Below are 14149 nucleotides of genomic sequence, written 5' to 3' on the forward strand. Positions count from 1 at the left end.
CGCTTCCAGCACCAGGCACACGAGGTATTTGCATCCTGGTGGTTGAAACGGTCATAGTAGGCTTTGAAATCGCCGTGGCCGGTCCTCATGGCCAAATAATGGCCCAGTAGGGGTCTTGGCAAACGCAATTCCTCGGGCTCCTTTCTCGGTGTGTATTGGAATTTCCATTCCCTATATGCGGGGGACCGTTTACAAAATTCTTTACGCCACCAATCCTTCTCTATATTCGAAAAAATGGCTCTGAAAACCGTGCCGGCACCGCTATACGTGGTTTGCTAAGCCCTCGGGTCTGGGTCCGGCGGTCCGGCAAAACCGGCCTTGGCCAACTCGTCAGCCCGGTCGTTTCCCGGGATTCCCTGGTGCCCAGGGCACCAACGGACCCGAACCTCGGTACCTTGTTTTCGGAATAGATCGACAAGGTTATGGAATTCCAGAAAGGCCCATTGGGACGAACGCGGCGCGTCGCCTCTAAAACCCCAAATAACCGAGGTGCTGTCTACACAAATCCAGATCCGGGCGCCTGGCTGGGCCTTAGCTACCGCCTGTAGCCCTCTTAAGGCGCCAATCGCCTCGGCGTCGAAAACGTGGCTTTCCGGCGTAATAAATGCGGAGCCTGCGGCAAATTCCAGGCCCGCCCTAAAAACGGCCCATCCGTACCCTATTTGGACGCAATTATTTTCGTATTTTTCCGAACCATCCGTATATACCACGATATCGTCAGGTGATACCATGTCCAACCATTCGATAAAACGGCGGGCCGCTTCCTCTTTTGGGACTCCTCCGGTGGGGTCAGTGCGAGAATCCGGGGCATTGCGAGGTGCGCGCAACTCTAGTCTCCGGATCCGCGGGAGAAGTTGTGCAGCCGTTTGCAGGGTTGTGGCCGAATGGCCCGAGTTGCGGGCACGAGGTGTTTCACGCAGGCGGCTGACAAGGGGGTGCCCCTTGTCCGCGAGCCTTAGTCGGGCGCCGTATTTCAGGCGGGTGTAGGCCAGCGCGACGCGGGCCGAGGGTAGTCCTGCGTCCCTGAGAACAGTGGACGAGGGGGTGGTTTTATACGCCGGGAGGATTGCCCGTGCCGCTAAAACCAGCGGTTTGTTCAGTGCTTTGAGGAGTCCTCTTTGCTTGTGCGCTGGGTTGTACCATGCCTCGGCTGCGTAGGTGGCCGAGGAACCCACGCATGCCACCGCTGCCTTGCGAAGTGCAGCCGCAGGCGGTCCGTATCTTACTGCCCCAAAGCTCTTGAGGTGGGCAGCGACCGCCATTGCTTTGGCAGCCCTTTCGGCCACGTGGCGGCGCCCGTCTAGCCGTCGGCTGAACCAAAAACCAAGCCAACGCATGCCCGGGTAGCGCTCGGCCCCGGAGGCGCTTTGTCCGCGTCGACCGCCCGGTAGTTGGACCGGGGTAACCGTTCTACCATTAATCCGGATTTCCGGGTTGCGACCGTGCCTTTTCTTAGTGATATGGATCACCTCTGTCTTTTCCGCTGCAAAATGGATCTTCTCTTCCGCCGCAATTTCGTGCATATCCCGGAGTTTATCTTCCAGCCAACGTACGTTCTCCTCCAACGAGGGTGACGATTTCCATGTAAGCACGTCGTCTGCGAATGCCAGCCGCCACTTCGCACCGTTTTTGACGAGGTACGCCAAATATAGCATATATAGGATCGGGGAAAGGGGAGACCCTTGCGGGGTGCCGCACTCAAGCCGCCTAAAGCCCGTGGTCGTACCCTCCAGCCGGACTCGGGCCTGGCGGCCGCTTAAAAAGTTAATCACGAACCTGAGGAGCATTTTACTAAACCCGAGGCTCCGCATTTTCCGTATTAATCGCCCATGGAGGAGGGCGTCGAAGGCGCCTTGGACGTCGCATGCGACAAGGGTAACTTCCTCCCCGCGAGCTAGGGCCTGCTCGATATCGTGGGCGAGGGCGCAAACCAGATCCGTCGCCGATCGCTTGGGTAGGGCACCGCCGTGGGTGCAGCTAAGGAGCCCGTTGTCGTGTATGGCCCAAGCTATCCGGCGTGCAACGAGCCTCTCGAGGCCTTTTCCGATGCAGGAAAGGAGGGCTATAGGCCGCCAGGATCGAACGCTGCTCCGGTCTTTCTTCCCCGTTTTCGGTAGCATCGCGACTTCGGCCTTCTTCCAAGGCGCTGGGAAATGTCCGAGTTCCAGGCAACGTTGGTAGAGCCTGCGCACCGGCTCGGCCAACGAAGCCCATCCGGCTTTTAGTAGCCGGACGGTCATTCCGTCGATGCCCGGGGACGTGCTCGTAACCCCAATGCAGGAGCGCTCCGCCTCTTCCGCACTAACCTGGGTGTCCCAAGGGATTTTAGCCTCGTCCGGCGACCAGGCCTCCAAGGGGTCTCCCTGCAGGTTATCCTCCGCCGAAAATCGGCCAAGCACCTCCCGTTGCAGTGCTTCCGCTTTTGCCAAAGGCTCGCTCACTTGTTCGCCGTTAATAACCAGCGGCGGGGACCGGAGGCGTGGTCCGGCTCCCAGCCAGCCCACCATATTCCACAAATCCTTATCGTCGCGCAGTTGGTCAATCCGGTGCCTCCAGTACTCCCGCTTCGCGGCCCGCACCCCTTTCGTGTAAGCTTTCTCCTCGGCAAAGGCGTTTGCCCTATTTACAGCGCTCCGCTTAACCCGCTGAAATTCGGCCCAAAGCCGTTGGCAATTTTCGGTCCACCAGGGAGCCGAGCTGCCCCTTTTTCCCGCCGGCGTACCCACGACCCACGTCACTTGCTCCCATAAAATTGTAAATTCAGCTACCCACGCGTCCAATGCGTAGCCATCGGCCGCGGATCCCGGGTCCGGCATATCTTGCATGCCAAAAGCAAGTAGCTCCGCGAACTTTGGTAGCCGGTCGTCCCTAACCGAAACGTTGACCGCCTCCGGGCGGGGGACGCCGCGCGTCCGCAGCGTGGTATAAAGAAATTCGTGGTCGGAGCCTGTGTAAAGACTGCTATCAACCACAGTTACCGTGCTGGGGAGGTTGGAAAAAACCATATCCAGTAAACCCCCGTCGCGGTGGGTGGGCACGCCGATATTTCCTGTAAAATGCATGCCCTGGGCTTGCGCCCATGCCGTCAGTTGATCCCCTCCGCGTGCGTCTGTGCGGCCTGGCTGGTATGCAGCAGCCGTTACGTTAAAATCGCCGCCTAGCACCGTGGGTCCATTTGGCACGGTATTGCATACCATTTCCAGCGCGGCCTCAGTACCCGGAGCCCTATATACGTTAATAAACAATATTCCGTTAATTTCGAGCCAGAGTGCGTCCCGCGTATTTTGGCCCTGGGGTAACCGTCGTTGTGCGGCCCCTAGGGCTGCCCCCTTTTTGACGTAGGTGAGCACCCGAGGCCGGAGCCCAGTCATGGCTTCGTAAGTGCTTGCGTGCCATTCGTCCACTGGCGCAAAAACATCATAGCCCGGGTGCGTTTGTGTAGTCGTATTTAGCCCGCACCATGGCTCTTGAACGTTAACCAGGTCCACCTTTCTCTGGTGGCACAACTCCAATAGGCTCAGATGCACACCCATCCTTTTACCTACGTTGGCCCAAACTACGTCGAGGCATTCCCGCTGCATATTGCCGAGCGGGTATTTCGTCATATCGATCGATGGGTTGCTTCCAAGTCTATCACATCAGCGGGGCAGATTTCGGCAGCCGCTGCGTCTTCCTCCATTTCGGCTGCCCAAACGATTTCGTCGTACACACGTTCCTGTTCAGCCTGCAGGAAGTTGCGGATGTCCGCCCCTGCCGCCTCGCATGGCCGCGCTCTTTTATTTGAAATGCTCGATCGGGAGCTCGAGGTTTGCGAATGCTGCGATGAGGTGTTTAGGACCGGGATTGCAGGTGCTGGCTCTCGGCGGGCCGCCTCAGCCCGGTCGTTGATAATCGCGGCACGGTTGGCACGTCCGATTCTGCGGATCCCCTTTAGTTTACGCTGTAAAGGTCGTTCAAGCTTCCCATTTACCACCAAAGGTCGGGCAGGGCAGTTCTCATGTCCGGATGGGAAATGGCCGTGGCAATTGACGCATTTGGGGGCTGCCTTGCACGGCTCTTCCTCTGTCGCATGTTTTGCTTCACCACATATGCCGCAACGCGCTTGCCGTACGCAGCGACGTATTTCGCAATATCCCTGGCAACCGTCGTGGTGGTGTGTAATTTTGCGTGATTTTTCAACCTTCCGCGCACGTTTCGACACTCCAAAAAGCTGAAAGGGCTTTACGGGTTAAAGGAAGGACACTATCCACGTGCCCTCAGCCGTATGTGGGTCGTAACCATGTTTGGAAATATACCAATTGACTGGCTACTGGCCTGCTGCCACGGTAATCTCCTCCTGAATTACCTCATATACGTCCTTTCTTCCGTCCAGGCAATTGAACGTTCGGGGCACTCCAGAAACGGCGTATATATGCCAGGTTGTCGGGACAGTAACTTCCCGCGCGTCCAATGCGTCCATAATAGCCTTAACCGCGCTGGGGTTAAGGAGTTTTTGCCGTATTTCCTCAAAGGCCACCGTAACACCCCAGCCCGTGGGGGTACGCTTGGCGTTTGGGATTTCACTGTATGGCACCGAGACCAGTTCGGCCAGTTTGGTCGTTACCGCGTATGGCTCCCTCGTCACCATCCGCAATTTGTCATTTACGCGGATCAGGATGCGGTTGGACGGCTGTTCTGTCAAAAGTTTCGGGGCTTGGGAGCGGTCCCGGCCCGATTGGGAGGGAGTTGCGGAGCTGTCAGGTGCATTGCCGGGCGTCGTACGTATCGGGTACGAGCGCGTGGCCGGGGTTAAAATTTGCGTTGGGGCCGCCGCTGGTGGCGTGGCGGCTCGCTCGGCCCATGTGACCGATTTGTTAGTGGGCGTGCCTTTGCCTTTAAAGGCCGACGACGCCGTACCCGTCCTTGTAATTAAAATGCTGCGCCTTTCGCTGGAGCTGGTCGGCGAACGCGACGGGGAGCGCGAACGCTCTTTTTCAGGGAGGGTGCGACTGAGGAACCAGCCGCTAATCACGTCGTCAAGTTCAAAAACAATTCTCCTAAGCGCGGCGTCCTCCGGGGCCTGTAAACTTTCGAGCTTGGCTGCAAAGACCTCTTCGAGCCAGCTGCCGACTGTTTCCACGTTTTCCAACTCCTGCTGCAGTGTTTTGATGGCCAGGGCCGGGAGGCTGGAGTACCTTCCGCGGCCAGCCGGCTGAGGCGCGTTAGCGGTGCGCGTGTCGAGAGATACGTGTCCCGACTCGGCCTGGCCCTGCGGCAAAGCCTGCGGCGTGCTCTGCGGGCGCGCGCGGCGGTTTGAGACCTCTGGTGAGGCCATGACGACCGGCGCCCGGAGGGCGAAAATTCTTCAGCTGTTAAGCTTATTGGTGTGTTTGGGTGTGAATCGCTAACAAAGGTGGGTCTGACCCATGAATGGTGGAGGATGCTTGTAAGAGGTTGATTACTAAATTTATCGTAATTAATTAAACTTCCTGGAAGTTATTTATAACGATGATAGAGTTTGCGCTACAGGCGTTATTAATGGCCCACTANTTCCCTTTTGTTCGCGTTTTGGGAAATAATGGTTAGTATTTATTTGTGTGCGTAATCGCCCAGAGAATTTGCGCTATTGGTCTGCCTAATCTGCCCGTTATTCGCCAAAACGAAGCATTTAAGGCGGCGGTATATACCTATATAACGTTGCGTACCCCCTGTTCGGCACCCCCCCTGTTCGGCACCCTGAAAATCTAACAACGAAATGCCTACTTTTATAAGCTGATTTAAATATAAAATTATCAACGGACAAAAATACAATCGTTTTCACGCTTCTCCGGTTCATTAACCTCTTCTTCATCAGCTAAAGGTTCCAAATTTTCTATATCCTTTTCCTGCAATCCAATAATGTTCTGTTTGTTAACCAAAAGCTCGTTTGGATCCGGAACCACCCTCCTCCTTTTAACCGGCCGTATTGCCTCCAGTTGTGCTTCCAATAAGCTGATTTTTTGCTGGGCGCTAGCCAAAAGGGTATCTTTAGCTTCGAAGCTTTTTTGGACTTTTGCAAATAAAAGACGTGAAGTAGCGTTGGTTTTGTTGGATTGGGAAAGTTTTTGCAGTTGAAATCGGACATCTCGGGTCGTTTTAGGGGTTTTCCAAATAAGTAAAGACGGGTCGTTAATTTTTTGGGCTGGGCTTTCCGGTGTTTTATCCCTTTGCAAACCGTTGTTTTTATCTTTTATAACGTTGGCATTGCTATTTTCTAACAAAAAAGGGCTTAAAAGTGGTTTAACCAAGTTTACCGGCCATAACCCCGTTGTACGCCAACCAGATTGAATGGTTTTTGCTATAAATGCTTTTAATCTGGCTTTTCGATAACAAAGTAGGAAATTTCGTTTTCCAATAATTGTTGAACAGCAAAATTGGCTAACAAATCCAAGTTGACGTCGATAAGCTTCTTTTAACGGCCCAAAAACCGATAAATCCAATGGTTGGAGAACGTGTGACGAATAAGGGGGTAAATATAGGAATTAAATATTGTTTTGCAAGCAAAAAAGCATAAATTCGTCCGTTATATGTGATCCATGGCCATCCAAAACTAATAACCGCTTTTCAGGGGTTAAAAGTTGGGTATACGGAATAAACACTTTTTTTAACCATTCGATAGCCGTTTCGTTATTTGTCCACCCGTTTTCGGTTGCGTAAAATTTCCAATTATCGAAAAGGCTTAAATCCGTCGGAAACCATTGTTATTGTACGTTTTTTCCCTTAAATATAACAAGGGGAGGGAGGGCAACGCCCGTAGCCGATATACATTCGATTATAATCGTCCAACCCCGCGTTCCGGGCTCTTTCCGTTGCAACGGCCGGATCCCGTTAAGCCCTAATACCAGGCCGTTAGATCCTTTACCTTCCATTATACCGGTTTCGTCCATATTCCAACGGTTTTCCGGTTTAATAACGTTAATAACCGGGTTCGTAATATAAAGCCACCAAGATTTAATTACCTCCGTAGTAGCGCCATTAACCCGGGCGTTATTTATTCGACGGGGCCTTTGGGTCTTAAGGATTGGATAACGAGCCAAAAAACGAGTTATCCAACGTTTTCCAAGGCCTTTTGTCTCTCCGGCGGCTTGAAGAATTCGTTCGGCAAAAAAGCGTAATTCTTAATGCGTTGGCGGAAGCCCTAAAGCTGTTTGGGTAAGTACCCAATCAGCCAAATGCTTTTCCTGTTCCGTAGAAAGCCTTTGAAAAGGGCTTTGTGCTTTTTTATAAGCTTGAGAACCTTTAAGTCGACTTTGAAGTGTAGACCTAGGTATTCCCCATTTTCGGGAGGTTTTTGCAATTGGATTGCCATTATTGACGTCGTTAATTGCAAATATAAGCTGTTTTTCAGTATATTGCTTCATTGGAAAATGGAGAATCAAGATTAGAAAAAAGTAAATCCAAAAGTGAAAGATTCATCGAGATATTTATAATAGAAGTTGGAGGATAAAAATAAAAGTGTTGTTATTTTTGGGTGCCGAACAGGGGGGGTGCCGAACAGGGGGTACGCAACGTTATATAGGTATATACCGCCGCCTTAAATGCTTCGTTTTGGCGAATAACGGGCAGATTAGGCAGACCAATAGCGCAAATTCTCTGGGCGATTACGCACACAAATAAATACTAACCATTATTTCCCAAAACGCGAACAAAAGGGAAAGATCCCGGTTTTACCGATTAAAATGGTTAATCGATTTTGGCATCGTTTTGGCGATAGAAGGGCAGATTTACCGGACAATATTAAGAATTTGGTGGACAAATAACCATTTTCCAAGGCTAAATGCAATAAATCTTTGCTCTCCCATGGTGTAAATTAACTCAAATTTAACACTATAATTTTCATCACTCTCATCCACTATATCCCGCGACGAGGATTTAAAGAAATTTTATATCTGTAATAGCACCTTTCCAAAAACATTCTTCGAATTAATAGATAAAACACTTTTGTCCCATCAGCTTAAAAAAGAAAAAATGCTCTGGCTAAAGTAACAAAATTTCACCTTTAATAACGTATTACTGCAGGTTTTAAGCAATTGTAACGTCGTTAATAGCGTCTAAACGAAGGTTTCGTGAAAAAAGAAGCTGACGGATCGTAATATTTTGTAAACCGCCCAACTTTGCAACCAATATTTCGAACATTTGTTTGGACTGGGGTTTTATAATAACCACCCGAATTAACTTTTCTTTAAAAACAGTAAACGATGCCGCGACTAAAAAAACGATAAAAAATAATTTTCTTTCGTCCATATTAAATTATATAATCAAATTTTGCCGACCAGGGGGGTTAATTATTTTTACTATAATGCGCATTTAAATCGGATAAATCGTAATATTTCCTTTAATCTCTATTAAAAATGCTATTAGGTGCTCCAAAGGGTTCCAACTCGTATATCCAGGGTTTCCAATTTCGGAAATAAACTCGTTTTACCGTTCGGACGACGCTAACGCCAGCAAACGTTCTGTACGCTGGTAATTATACAGCGATAGGCCATAACAAACAATTATACGTTTCCAGACGTCTGGGAAAAGCTCCCACCGGTGGGCTGCCAGCTGAAATATAAATAGTCTTGGGGTGATTTTCGGCATGGGACGGGTGATTCGACCCATCAGGTCATGTACACCAATTAACTTCTTTATAATAATTACTGCTGTTTGAAACAGCTGAAGGATTTTGTCTCTTTAGTATTGCACATTTGAGTCCCATAAATCCCAGTTTTGGACACGCTGGTCTGGGCGAAAGTTCGGACAAGAGACCACATAAAAAAGCGCCTGAATTCCCTATCTCCCCCCCCCAAAAGCAACCGCCAAAAGCCGACACCATAAGCAGCCCTACCGAAGCGACGGTGGTAACTCGATCGGTATAAACAGATGTCAGCACGAAAAATCTAGGATATGGAGTCTAGGACAGCCAAGATGCAGGCCAAAGACTTTTTACGGCGTGATTAATGCCTTCTTTACTTTTTGATCGTTGCATCGAAAGCTAATATTCCTATTTCTGCTGCAGGCAGAAGATAAAAGTAGAAGTCCGGATGGCCAAGTTTGGGCTGCGCGGAGTCAGCTTCAGCTGCAGCTTGATCGTCGTAGCCGTGATGTCTACCGTCTTAACTATGTTCGATGCCACCAAGGTGCACCAAGGTGCTTCCCATGCGCAACGGCATACGCGCCTGGTCCGAGACGAAACGACGAACCCGTGACCGCAGATCTTAATCCTCACGGTCTCGTGCCTGTCGGTCGTTATTTGCATGTTTATCTTTTGGCCCTATTGCCGGGGCGGGTACCGAAAGGTAGAAAAGGTGGCGGTTTATTACACGCTGTTGACCATAGGAGGCTTTATCGTCAGGATAGGGCTGGATAGCGACTGCTGCTTTTCTCCAACATCAGCGCAACAGCAACGACAACAAGGACATGTGTGGTCTTGGGCCCAGACGCCGCGCGCAGAGACGTTCGAAGACGACGTCGACTATTCCCTGCTCTGCAGGCTGCAGGTAGGTATCGGCATCATTTCTAGCACATACGTGGTATGTTTGTTCATTATTTGTCTGTTGTGGCGGCTGCTAATCCTTTGACTAGGACTGGACTTTGGTATGCATCATCATTTGTAGATGTCGCAGATGTCGTAACTGTCGGCTTGTTTTTGTTCTCTATCGTCTTTTCTCAAAAAGAAAGCCCCAAAAGTCCATGGGTGACTAGTAGTAGTAGTAGTATTAATTAACGCCGGGATCGGCCCGGCTTGTTAGCCGGCCGTTAGCAACCTCCCGGGGGGTATTTCGGCGCGCGTTCTGTCTTCTTTATTTACGCAGGGGAAAAATAAGGAGGGCAGAGGCGGATCGTGCTTGACCGGGTTCGGGTCCGGTCCTGCTCAGGGGGTTAATTTACTGACGCGATACCGTACCTAGGGTGTACGGAGGGTTTGTCTGACGGCTGGTGCCGTAAAGTATGGGTGAAAAGGTAATAAGTCTATTCCTCGTCCGAATTTAAATCGTTTACAATTAATGTCCTTAGGCGTAATAGTAGTAGTAATAATAATATTATTTAACGCCGGGCTCGGCCCGGCGTATTAACCGGCCGTTAGCAACCTCCCGAGGGGTATTTTGGCGCGCGTTTTATCTTCTTTATTTATACAGGGGGTAAATAAGGAGGGTAAAAGCGGATCGTACCTAACCGGATTCGGGCCCGGTCCTGTTTGGGGGGTTAGTTTATTAACGCGATCCCGTACCTGGGGTGCACGGAGGGTTCGTTTATCGGCTTATACCGTAAAATATAAATAAAAAAACAATAAATTTATTCCTCGTTTAAATTCGAATCGTTTACAATCGGTATTTTTAAACGTAAAATGCGTTCGTGGCGCGCGGGACGTTGGCGGGCCGTTTTGGGGCGAACGTTAAAATAATTGGTAATTATCGAAAACGTTTTAAAATTTTTCGATTACCCGAAATTTATTTGGAAGAATTTACGGCGTTGGACGCGGTTTGGCGGTCCGACCGGCCGGTCGTTATTAAACCACGGCTAATTTTTCCACATCGCCCGCAAAAAGCGGTAATATACCGGGTATTTAGGGAAGGTCCGTTTCCAACACCAAATATACGAAATATTTACATCCTAATAATTAAAACGGTTATAATAAACTTTAAAATCGCCGTAGCCGGTCCTTATGGCCAAATAATAACCCAATAAAGGTCTTGGCAAACGCAATTTTTCGGGTTTTTTTTTCGGTGTATATTGGAATTTCTATTCCCTATATACGAAAAACCGTTTACAAAATTTTTTACGCCACCAATCTTTTTTTATATTCGAAAAAATAGTTTTAAAAACCGTACCGGCACCGTTATACGTAATTTATTAAATTTTCGAATTTAAACCCGGTAATCCGGCGGAACCGGCTTTGGCTAATTTATTAACCCGGTTATTTTCCGGGATTTCCTAGTATCCAAAATATTAACGGACCCGAATTTCGGTATTTTATTTTCGGAATAAATCGATAAAATTATAAAATTTTAAAAAAACCCATTGGGACGAACGCGGCGCATCGCTTTTAAAACCCCAAATAACCGAAATATTATCCACATAAATCCAAATCCGGACGTTTGGTTGGATTTTAACTACCGCTTATAACCCTTTTAAAACGCTAATCGCCTCGGCGTCGAAAATATAGTTTTCCGGCGTAATAAATGCGAAATCTGCGGCAAATTCCAAACCCGCCCTAAAAACGGCCCATCCGTACTTTATTTAAACGTAATTATTCTTATATTTTTCCAAACCATCCGTATATATTATAATATTATTAAATAATATTATATCCAACCATTTAATAAAGCGGCGGACCGCTTCCTTTTTTGGGATTTCTCCGGTGGGGTTAATACGAAAATCCGGGGCATTACAAAATACGCGTAATTTTAATTTCCGGATCCGCGGAAAAAATTATATAACCGTTTATAAAATCGTGGCCGAATAACCCGAATTGCGGGCACGAAATATTTTACGTAAACGGTTAATAAAAAGGTGCCTTTTATCCGCGAACTTTAATCGGACGCCGTATTTTAAACGGATATAAACTAACGCGACGCGAACCGAAAATAATCCTACGTTTTTAAAAATAATGGACGAAAGGATGGTTTTATACGCCGGAAAAATTACCCGTACCGCTAAAACTAACGGTTTGTTTAATATTTTAAAAAATCCTTTTTGCCTGTACGTTGGATTATACTATACCTCGGCTGCGTAAATGGCCGAAAAACCCACGTATACCACCGCTATTTTACGAAATATAACCGTAAACGGTCCGTATTTTACTGCCTTAAAATTTTTAAAATAAACAGCGACCGCCATTATTTTAACAGCTTTTTCGGCTATATAACGGCGCCCGTTTAACCGTCGGTTAAATTAAAAATTAAACCAACGCATGTCCGGGTAGCGTTCGGCCCTGAAGGCGTTTTATCCGCGTTAATCGCCCGGTAATTGGACCGGGGTAACCATTTTACCATTAATCCGGATTTCCGGGTTGCGACCGTGTTTTTTTTTAATAATATGGATTATTTTTATTTTTTCCGCTATAAAATGGATTTTCTTTTCCGCCGTAATTTCGTGCATATCCCGGAATTTATTTTCCAACCAACGTACGCTTTTTTCCAACGAAAATAACGATTTTTATATAAATACGTCGTTTACGTATACCAACCGCCATTTTGCACCGTTTTTAACGAAATACGCCAAATATAGCATATATAAAATCGGGAAAAAGGGAAATTTTTGCGGGGTGCCGCATCCAAGCCGTTTAAAACCCGTAATTATACCCTCCAACCGGATTTGGGCCTGGCGGCCGTTTAAAAAATTAATTACGAACCTAAAAAATATTTTACTAAACCCGAAATTCCGCATTTTTCGTATTAATCGCCTATAAAAAAGGGCGTCGAAAACGTTTTAAACGTCGTATATAATAAAAATAATTTTCTTCCCGCGAATTAAAACCTATTCGATATTATGGGCGAAAATATAAACCAAATCCGTCGCCGATCGTTTGGATAAGGCACCGCCGTAAATATAATTAAAAAACCCGTTATTATATATGGCCCAAATTATCCGGCGTGTAACGAATTTTTCGAAACCTTTTCCAATATAAAAAAAAAAGGTTATAAACCGCTAAAATCGAACATTATTCCGGTTTTTTTCCCCGTTTTCGGTAATATTATAATTTTGGCCTTTTTCCAAAACGTTGGAAAATATTCGAATTTTAAACAACGTTAATAAAACCTGTACACCGGTTCGGCCAACGAAATTTATCCGGTTTTTAATAACCGGACGGTTATTCCGTCGATATCCGGGAATATATTCGTAACCCCAATATAAAAACGTTCCGTTTTTTCCGTATTAATTTGGGTGTTTTAAAGGATTTTAACCTCGTCCGGCGACCAGATTTCCAAAAAATTTCCCTGCAAATTATTTTCCGCCGAAAATTGGCCAAACATTTCCCGTTATAATATTTCCGTTTTTATTAAAAATTCGTTTATTTATTCGCCGTTAATAATTAGCGGCGGGAATTGGAAACGTGGTCCGGTTTTCAACCAATCCACCATATTTTACAAATTTTTATCGTCGCGTAATTGGTTAATCCGATATTTCCAATATTTCCATTTTGCGGCCCGTATTCTTTTCGTGTAAATTTTTTCCTCGGTAAAAACGTTTATTTTATTTATAACGTTCCGTTTAATCCGTTAAAATTTGGCCCAAAACCGTTGGTAATTTTCGGTCCACCAAAAAGCCGAATTGCCCTTTTTTCCCGCCGGCGTACCCACGATCCACGTTATTTATTTCCATAAAATTATAAATTTAATTACCCACGCGTCCAATATATAATTATCGGCCGCAAATCCCGAATTCGGTATATTTTATATATTAAAAATAAATAATTCCGCGAATTTTAATAACCGATCGTCCTTAACCGAAACGTTAACCGCTTCCGGGCGGGGGGCGCCGTACGTCCGTAACGTGGTATAAAAAAATTCGTGGTCGGAACCTGTATAAAAATTATTATTAACCATAATTACCGTATTAGGAAAATTAGAAAAAACCATATTTAATAAACCCCCGTCGCGGTGGGTGGACATGCCGATATTTTCTGTAAAATTTATCCCCTGGATTTACGCCCATACCGTTAATTAATTTTTTCCGCGTGCGTTTACGCGGCCCGGTTAATATATAATAACCGTTACGTTAAAATCGCCGTTTAACACCGTGAATCCATTCGGCACGGTATTATATATTATTTTTAACGCGGCGTTAATATTTGAAACCCTATATACGTTAATAAATAATATTCCGTTAATTTCGAACCAAAATACGTTCCGCGTATTTTGGCCTTGCGGTAACCGTCGTTATACGGCCCCTAAGGCGGCCCCTTTTTTAACGTAAATAAACACCCGGGACCGAAACCCAATTATAATTTTATAAATATTTACGTATTATTCGTCCATTAATATAAAAATATTATAACCCGGGTACGTTTATATAATCGTATTTAACCCGCATTATAGTTTTTGGACGTTAACCAAATCCATTTTTTTTTGGTGGTATAATTTTAATAGGTTTAAATATACACCCATTTTTTTACCTATATTGGCCCAAATTACGTCGAGACATT

The 14149-nt window shown here is 46.9% G+C and overlaps 1 protein-coding gene across 1 annotated transcript; it reads left to right on the plus strand.

Annotated features, from left to right (window-relative positions):
• Positions 1 to 9044: 9044 nt before the first annotated feature.
• PgNI_02682 (uncharacterized protein) lies at positions 9045 to 9635 on the plus strand (the record flags this gene model as incomplete). Its single annotated transcript, XM_031122743.1, has 3 exons — positions 9045 to 9182; positions 9216 to 9533; positions 9618 to 9635. The coding sequence occupies 3 exons, from the start codon at positions 9045 to 9047 to the stop codon at positions 9633 to 9635; spliced, it is 474 nt and encodes a 157-aa protein (XP_030984474.1).
• Positions 9636 to 14149: the final 4514 nt, after the last annotated feature.

This window comes from Pyricularia grisea (assembly GCF_004355905.1).
Source record: "Pyricularia grisea strain NI907 chromosome Unknown Pyricularia_grisea_NI907_Scaffold_2, whole genome shotgun sequence".
In the NCBI taxonomy this organism is placed as follows: domain Eukaryota; kingdom Fungi; phylum Ascomycota; class Sordariomycetes; order Magnaporthales; family Pyriculariaceae; genus Pyricularia; species Pyricularia grisea.